The 9,844-nt window shown below is 38.4% G+C and overlaps 1 protein-coding gene across 1 annotated transcript; it reads left to right on the forward strand.

Annotated features, from left to right (window-relative positions):
• The first annotated feature begins 3,605 nt into the window (after positions 1-3,605).
• Positions 3,606-7,110, forward strand: LOC144442838 (uncharacterized). The gene is made up of 3 exons (XM_078132218.1): positions 3,606-5,071; positions 5,824-5,977; positions 6,370-7,110. The coding sequence occupies exons 1-3, from the start codon at positions 3,606-3,608 to the stop codon at positions 7,108-7,110; spliced, it is 2,361 nt and encodes a 786-aa protein (XP_077988344.1).
• The last annotated feature ends 2,734 nt before the right edge of the window (positions 7,111-9,844 follow it).

The following is a 9,844-nucleotide window of genomic DNA, read 5'->3' on the forward strand; positions in this document are numbered from 1 at the left end:
CAGTGAACATTCACTGTAATAGATATCAGCATTCCCTTGACAAACTTTTTCAACTTTCTCCAATGTAGTTTTCAAAGCTTCAAATGTGTGTCAACAACTTAGTGGATTTGTAGAAATATTGAAAACAAAAGTTGTATATTTTGAGGTTTTTAAAGCTGTATTTGCTGGAACTGGAACTTCTTGTTTAAACTGTTTTGTTACTAAGATGTACAAAGTACCATAGATATTATTTCCCAGTATTTTTCTTTGTTCAGCCAAGGAAAATATGAGTGACCAAAAGAGCCTTTGTCAGTACTCATCTAGTGACTTGTAGTGACAAGCCTTAGGCCATGAGTATTTCCAGGTTGAATGATTGGCGATTAACATAATCATACCAGCTGTAATAATATCGAAGAAAAGCCCAAAAACTAACAGATAGACTAATTGAATGAGTAGAATTTATGTGGTGGATGAGGGCCGGGGGGGGCATGAAAAATAATTGGGGTGCAAGGGAGTCTTGAAAATTCTGATGGTCTGAAAAAATGGGTCACATAATATTTTGCTCATGATTTGAACCAAATTTAACCCCAGGAGCAGTCATTTACCAAGTTCATTTGCAAAATTTCTTGCAGATTCACTGCAATAAATTCTTACATGTAAAAATATTGAATTATCATGATGTAGGTGACTTCCAGAGAATAAGTGTTTGTGTATGTATGCCTTAATCTCTTGGTTTTTAACACAATGTTCAAGTATATCTTTCTGTGGCTTTCAAAGTGTGCCTTGGAAATGTTACACCACTTAATGGCCTCCTTCCACCTTTGGAGCGGGACACCCCCTCCCACACCCTCCCCACTACCAATCATTGTGGTGCTGTTTTTGTTTCAAATTGAAATTGCAATGGAAAGCCCTGCTGGCTAAGTATATCCAAGTATAGGTTACAGCCCAAAGTATAGTGTACCATACATCTTCAGAATGTGTGTGTGTGTGGGGGGGGGGGTGCAGATAATTACATATATAAAATATCTGTATTACAGGGATGAGGGGAAAGAATTTGCATCAAATTGTTGGTCACCCCTCCCCACCCCTATTTGTGCTCCTCCCCCTCCCCCTGAAATGAACCTAAGAATTGTTAAAGCTCCCCCTCCCATCGAAGAATGTACGGTTATACTGTAACCCCTCGCATTCTATTGACACTGGACATTTTATTAGTACATATACAGTACATCTCTCTCGATAATCTCAGTGATTATTCAAGTAAAACAGAAAAGTGCAAAAAAAGCCTTGGAGATGGACAAAATCAACAACATAAGTAATGCTGTTAATTAGTCAATATTTAGGGTGAATATTCAGCAATATGTAATGAGATAAAGGGAACAAATCAAAGAAAACAACTTGGAAATCAAATTTATTTAACTAGAGAATCATCAAATGTTATCACCGCTGCATGCTCCTAGTGTTCATATTTTAAGAATTTGAAAGCTAACTCTGTTGTAGGCATCAAGCGTAGACCATGCAAGTTAGATTAGATAATTTTGTCACGTACACAGTACAGCACAACGCTGCCCTAAATACCAGGAAATACTTCTCTACATCAAGAACCGTTAACATATGGAAAGGTCTACCAGCAAACGTCGTCAATGCACCGAATATAATTCATTTAACAATGAGTATGACTCTCTGCCGACACACATGACGAACTAATTATCCATGGATACCTTATCCCTCAACTCAACTCAACTCAACTCAACTGGTACAGTACAAGTGTATGTGCGAACCACACCCATGTGTCAAAACAATGCAAAGTGTCACCTATAAGATAAATGTGTTATTTGGCACCATTCACTTATTATCGGCCAAGTATGTCAATATTATCGATATTTTATTAATATTTTATTATGTTCTGAAACATATCTGGGGAAACAAGTGTCAATGGCCTATATATTTGTAAGGTATCCCATTTGCCATTTACCCACTTAACTCTCCCACGTCTCATTCACACGAGACGTGCAGTGCTTTCTCTTGGGTACAATTACTGCGCAAACTCGCATAAAGGTCACTGACAACCACCGGGCCATGTACCGCACTTCTGCAACGCTATAAACTTATACGAGGTGAGTCGCCATTACAGAAAACAGAAGACTGTAGGTAAGTAGTCTTCATGTCTGTCGACTTCAACTTATTTCCAAATAATTCTCGAAATCGTTATTTACTGAAAAAAAGAAATATTAGTCAATGGTGTATAGTCCTAGCACATGCTTTCTTGCCTGTGGTCCTAGGTAGTTTTTGCAACGTTACCTTTAAGAACAAAATGCTTTCAACAAGTGCTTACGTGTACGTACTATGGTCGTGAATCTATTATAAATAGTGTGGTCTTTGTTCTGTCCGTGCATTGCCATTGTTCAAGGTCACAGCGTTCGTAAAATCGCTAACCACAAGGACATGTCGCCATAAACATCGAAAGCTACCCATTACATGATGACGTTTCACGTTGTTGTTTTTTGTCAACAACACCAGTATCATACTTTCCCTGGTTGTTGGTTTTTTTATAGTAGGGTCTACTTCAATAATATAACAAACAATGACAACAGAATCCTGAAGGCCTTTTTTTTCGTTTGTAATGGGTGGCTCGAAAACATGGCCGGTGTCAACTTCAAAACAAGGACCACTATCACTAGTGACGTGACGTTTCGCAGACCACAATAGACTAATTGATTTAATGAAATCGTAGAGAAAATTGTGAATGATTTGCATTGTATAATTTTTGCATGCCATACCACTTGGGATCGAAAAATAACTGCATCCAGAATATACATATATATTCAGAACTAGTCTAGTCCGTTACGATTAGCTCCACCATGATATACGTTTAATCATAGACAGTGGATCTGAGGGGAGACTGTCCATGGTTTTAATAATAGAAAGATATCGTAGAAAAAGACTACACGTATAGTAATTAGACTATTAACTTCAGAACAGGATGTTTGTACTCACGGCGGTCAGCTTAGGGTGGTGTGAAATCGTTACTCATCAATCTCTCGTTGACACTATTATATTCAGAGCTGTTTATTACACTGAAAATTGACTGAAATTGGCCATAATAAAGACCAATACGGATTACAGTGAAACATTGATTGTACGCCGACTACTGGATTATGAATTTAATAACTCCATTCCTATGTTTTTCATGGTACGAAAAATAAAACGGTGTGATTTAACGAAGTGGAATGTTTTATCATTATCCATCATTTTCAAACCTGCTCTCTCCAGCATTTATGTCATCGATTGTGCTCACCTGAACACGGGCGAGATCTAAAGGACGCCGCCAGCGTTAAGCCTGTGTGATTATAATCATTTTAGATGTTTCCACAGTATACAAGTAGAAGTGTGCTTATATATGTATTTGTGTATACACAAACATATACATACCCATATAGATAGATAGGTAAGGGGTTTGTGTCTGAGGCCCAGCTATAAGAATCTAATAGTTATTTATCCTACATAGAACTATTGATCTCGCCCCTTACCCGGCACATGTACCAACTTTCACAACATCGTGAGTTTTGCTATTTTGTAGGTCTTGGCAGTTAAGACAACCAGACAAGGAAACCACTTTGAAAATCAGGATGGCATCAATCGAAATTGATGATCCCAAATTACAGACACTTGTTACCAAGGCGACAGAAGATGGAAAAAGATACAAACAAAAAGATATAAGAATAAGTATTGATCTAGTTGATGCGGCTAAAAAACAACTCGATTTTCTGAGGCTAGTTCATACTTATCCAAGTCTAGTCAACAACGATGCATGTATCCTGAATGCAATTCGCAGGTATGAGATGTTATGGCTCCCTCTCGCGGCCAAACACCCATCACCTGACCTTGTGGCACCATTGGATGTTGAGTGGATCTGGCATGTTCACATGCTAGCCCCTCAAGAATATGGAAATGACTGTGTCGCATTGGTTAATGCATTTGTTGACCATCAACTACACAGTGCAAAAGCAAGAAACAAAGGGTTACTTAAAGCTGAGGCAATATGGCAGAGGTTATATCAGGATGAGCCCTTTGTTGTTGATCTAGTAACACCTCCAACATCAAGTGTGGATTATGAGAGCAAGATTAGCTATGACCTCAAGACAGCTGTGAAACGACAGAAGTTATTTTATTACCAGGTTAGCCTTCCGCATTATAAATTCACCACTTTCTTAAAGAATGGCCTACAGAGGTACAAGAAACTGTTGTATTTGAAGAAATGTAACCCTGAGCTGTTCCTTGTTCCTTGTTATGATATGGATCTTATCTGGCATTCTCATCAACTGCATCCTCGCCTCTACAAGATGGAGACAGAAGCCATACTGGGCAAGACCTTCAACCATGATGACTCTGTCAATGAAAGATCTGTCGGATCCAAACTTGTCACTTCTGATGCCATGACTAGACAACTATGGAAAGCCGCATTTAAAGAGGATTTTGCTGTCAGCGGTGCCATGTACAGAGGCAACCCACCCACTGGACTAAACCAACTGAACCACCAAGATCGCTTGATTCTTCCTACCAAAGTCTGCAAAGTACACATTGACCGAATCGCTGTAGAACAGTCCATAGAGGAACGTCGTTTTGTCTTGACATGTAAGCTTGCAGGTAGCTTCTTTAACATTTTTAAGTTGAAAGGCCCCCAGCATATTTGGGAAGCACAACCTGGTGGAAGACTTGCTAGATTCACGTTCAACAGCACTGAACATACATCGTTGGAGTTCAAAATGATGACCCCTGGTGCATTTTGCTCATCTGGGAATCTGATTGGAATCGCTACCCTTGACTTTCGAAAGGCTCTGGATGACTTAATTATCAATGGTAATGAAAGTGAAACGCACACTCTCCCACTTACACTTGAAGACAACCCTCAGAGCAGTAACTCCATTACCATAACATTCAGAATCGTGTCTTTAAAGGAGGGTGAATCCCAATTAAATGTCAACATTGGGAAGTACGAAGTACCACCAAACTTAACTCAAGAGTCTGCTGGCACATATTTGCCAAATCCAGTCAGAACGAGGCTGTCTACAGGCATGGTTGAAGCCAAACATAGGTAATGAATTCGAAGATTATGTTATCATATTGTAAACTATCATAAAATATTATAATTCCCTAGAAAGTAATTCAGGTAATTTTGGATGATAAACAAACATTATAAGTTATACTTTTTAAGACTTTCACGTGCTGTTACAGACCAGAATCCAGCTGCAGTAGTGCGGGTTGATTTTCATCTACCACGCCTGATATTTTGCTAGCAGTCATTTACTTTAATGGACACAAAGGTGCAGGTTTTTTTTTTCATTTTCAATTTTTCCCGCTGTAGCTACGCCAATTGCATCAAAATGTGATTTAGTACCAACTCAGACAGTTGAACTATACAACGTAAATGTCTGTAATAGCGAAAAATACAAAAACAACTTAACCTACCTTCACACAAAAAAATAACACTTTTGCCTGTACGGCTTGCCATAGCCACCCCTCCCTTGGGAAATGTTTTATCATTATTTACTTGTCTCATAATCTTTCAATGTTTCGAGTTTGTTATTGCAGTTTTTAATGGGAAAATATTAGCCCCAACTTTGATATTTTTCTCAGTTTAATACTAATCATCTCCCAAGGCAGGGCTTACATGTTCACCTGGCTGTTTCGTAGTCGTTCACTCGGTTGTCATTTTACAAAAGTTGTGTTTTCTAGACAAAATATTTATTCAAATAAAGAATGAATAACGCCCGGAGACGTCAGCAAGTCTACCATTACTGTCAAGTTTTGTCTATTTATAATGCATGATTTTCATTTCAATTATAGAGTAAACAATCACTATGGCCGCCATGTGTTCACAGTTCGGATGATGCACTGTCCTTCAATGAAGTTCTCTGTTATAGAGGTGTTAGACAGTAAAGATAATCTTACTGCAGTATCTCAGTCAGTTGGAAGTGACACTGTACCAAAAGCTAACCAGGTAAGCGTCAAGAGAGAGAGAGAGAGAGAGAGAGAGAGAGAGAGAGAGAGAGAGAGAGAGAGAGAGAGAGAGAGAGAGAGAGAGAGAGAGAGAGAGAGAGAGAGAGAGAGAGAGAGAGAGAGAGAGAGAGAGCCACGCAGGGAGAAGTCAGAGACAGTGATAGAGACTTCAGCAAAGAGACATGCAGATGGTCAGACAGACAGAAACAGACTACATGTCTCTGCCTTACTGACTGACTGGCAGAGAAAGGTGTGGGGGGAAGGGAGGGGCTGAGAGAGATTGTGAGATGGAAATTGGCTCAAAATAATTTGGGGAGATTTTACCAATGAACGCTCGCTGCACACCATTTTAAATCTTTTAATTGATAGATATAATTTCCTCCGAATATTTAGATTCCTGGTAGTGGATTCAGCGTTACTTTTGATCCTAAATCTGGTCAACGAGCCATGCTCATTAAAGGACCAACTGATGACTGGGGTGTTTGTATTGGTAAATGGTGTGGGTTTCGCAAAGGTGTGCCGGGAGTTCCCGGTGACAAGAATGCAGGGCGACGTGGTGTAAAAGGAATTCCAGGTAATCCCGGACAATTAGAAGCCCTGTTTTACGGTCTTCAGCTGTGTGATAAATTAAAACTGAAGCAAAGTGGTCACACATTTCATCTGGGCAACCAGGTTTCACTGAGTGCAAGAACAGGCAAGGTCAAAGTTGGCAAGATTGAACAGGATGCACCACAAGTTGTAGCATTGGCTTTCACTATTGGGGTACTTCACATTATGTGTCAGCCAAAGCCACGGACACCAATCAACTATAAAGACAAGCCACGTTCCACAGACCCTGATACCTTGCCATTTTTTGTGGCCGCTGGGTATTGGTGTTATGTTCCCTACCATCCTCTATACATATCATCAGCAGGTGGTTTAATTGACAGTGGTGAAGGAGAATTTGCCGACTACGGTGGAGGGGGTGCTGGGGGTGCTGGAGATGGTGGGGATGGTGGAGATGGTGGAGATGGTGGAGGATGCGGTGCCGGTGGCTGTGGTGGTTGTGGTGGATGTGGCGGGTGTGGGGGTTGTGGGGGTTGTGGTGGTTGCGGTGGCGGTGGATGTGGTGGGTGTGGTGGGTGTGGGGGATGAGGAACACTTTAAAAATCGTCTGATTTTCTTATTAATAATATGACAAAGAACGGAACCTGCATGTACTATGTTTGCCGGCCCTGGGAGATCCAAGGACAGCCTTTGGATTGTCTGGGAAAGCCTTGACAGTTCTACATTTTCATAATTTGGAGTTCTGGAGAGGCATTTCATCATTTCACATCACACAAATTTTGTGCGTTTGCCAAGACCAAATAGAAACTCTATTTCATCGCTATTGTTATGACACTGGTCCATCAATGCCTCATGGAACTTAGCAGACATACATATTTATTAGATACATACTGAATATGCATAACTCCTAAGTGCTTATTACCTTCAGATAAATATTAAGATGAATATTAAGTGTGTATCTAACAAAGTCTGCTATGTCCCATGAGGTAACAGTGTGTCATTGTGAGAACGATATAGATGAAACAGAGTTTTAATTTGGTCTTGACAATTTAGTTTGATATATTATAATTTCCTGAAGCTGACGTTCGCATTGTTTCTTGACCAAGTATGCTAATTAACTATGTATTTTTGTATACAAGTACATGTGTTTATTTTAAACTTTCAACTTTTAATGATGATTCTTTCGAGCTCTCAACCTATGACATTCATTTCAGATTTATATTGGATTGTATATAATGAATCAGAATTCAGATACGTCATTTTATCATGATCTTCACTTATTTTTCTTGTAACTTGACTGGTGATTTTCACGACTCGCTACTTCTTTCACCCAGTACTTGGTTTGCATGGACTATGTTGGACTATATTGGACAATATTGGACTATATTTGACTATATTTGACTATATTGGACTATATTTGACTATAGTGGACTATATTTGACTATAGTGGACTATATTGGACTATATTGGACTATATTTGACTATATTGGACTATATTTGACTATAGTGGACTATATTTGACTATATTGGACTATAGTGGACTATAGTGGACTATATTTGACTATATTTGACTATATTTGACTATATTGGACTATATTTGACTATAGTGGACAATATTTGACTATAGTGGACTATATTGGACCATATTGGACTATATTGGACAATATTGGACTATATTTGACTACATTGGACCATATTGGACTATATTGGACAATATTGGACAATATTGGACTATATTTGACTATAGTGGACAATATTGGACAATATTGGACAATATTGGACAATATTTGACTATATTGGACAATATTGGACTATATTGGACTATATTGGACTATATTGGACAATATTTGACTATATTTGACTATATTGGACAATATTGGACAATATTGGACAATATTTGACTATATTTGACCATATTGGACAATATTGGACAATATTGGACAATATTTGACTATATTTGACCATATTGGACTATATTAAACAATATTTGACTATATTGGACTATATTTGACTATAGTGGACAATATTGGACCATATTGGACTATATTTGACTACATTGGACTATATTGGACTATATTTGACTACATTGGACTATATTGGACTATATTTGACTACATTGGACAATATTGGACCATATTGGACTATATTTGACTATGTATTAACATATATAATGTCCTTTCATATAAAGGACTTATATTAATGATTCAAAATCGATAATAAACGAAAGAAACTGAGGTAAATTAATATATACACGATAGCCCGACCCGTACTTGCACGAGGCTGGTGCAATATATTATACACGATAGCCTGACTCGTACGTGTATGAGGCTGGTGCAATATATTATACACGATAGCCAGACGTGTACGTGCACGAGGCTGATACAATATATTATACACGATAGCCAGACTTGTACGTATACGAGGCTGATACAATATAGTATACACAATAGCCAGACTTGTACGTGCACGAGGCTGGGACAATATATTATACACGATAGCCCGACCCGTACTTGCACGAGGCTGGTGCAATATATACACGATAGCCTGACTTGTACGTGCACGAGGCTGGTGCAATATATTATACACGATAGCCATACCCGTACGTGCACGAGGCTGGGGCAATATATCATCTTAGTAAACTAACACCTTGATTACCAAAGTAATAGGTACAGAAGAGAGACCACAACAACACTATATGGGATACATACATGTACCTTTTGTAGTAACTTAGTCGTGAAATATTTTTAGTTTGTGTCTATCTGAATAGTAAACTGAGACCTTGAATGCCAGAGTAGGCTAGACATTTACAGCAGGGACTGGGTACAAGTAGAATTCTGTTGCTAACTGTTTATTTATGTTTATGTTTTTACATACAGCTCTACTCAGTGAACTTTCACTGTAATAGATATCAGCATTCCCTTGACAAACTTTTTCAACTTTCTCCAATGTAGTTTTCAAAGCTTCAAATGTGTGTCAACAACTTAGTGGATTTGTAGAAATATTGAAAACAAAAGTTGTATATTTTGAGGTTTTTAAAGCTGTATTTGCTGGAACTGGAACTTCTTGTTTAAACTGTTTTGTTACTAAGATGTACAAAGTACCATAGATATTATTTCCCAGTATTTTTCTTTGTTCAGCCAAGGAAAATATGAGTGACCAAAAGAGCCTTTGTCACTACTCATCTAGTGACTTGTAGTGACAAGCCTTAGGCCATGAGTATTTCCAGGTAGAATGATTGGCGATTAACATAATCATACCAGCTGTAATAATATCAAAGAAAAGCCCAAAAACTAACAGATAGACTAATTGAATGAGTAGAATT

Source organism: Glandiceps talaboti, chromosome 11, assembly GCF_964340395.1.
Source record: "Glandiceps talaboti chromosome 11, keGlaTala1.1, whole genome shotgun sequence".
In the NCBI taxonomy this organism is placed as follows: Eukaryota; Metazoa; Hemichordata; class Enteropneusta; family Spengelidae; genus Glandiceps; species Glandiceps talaboti.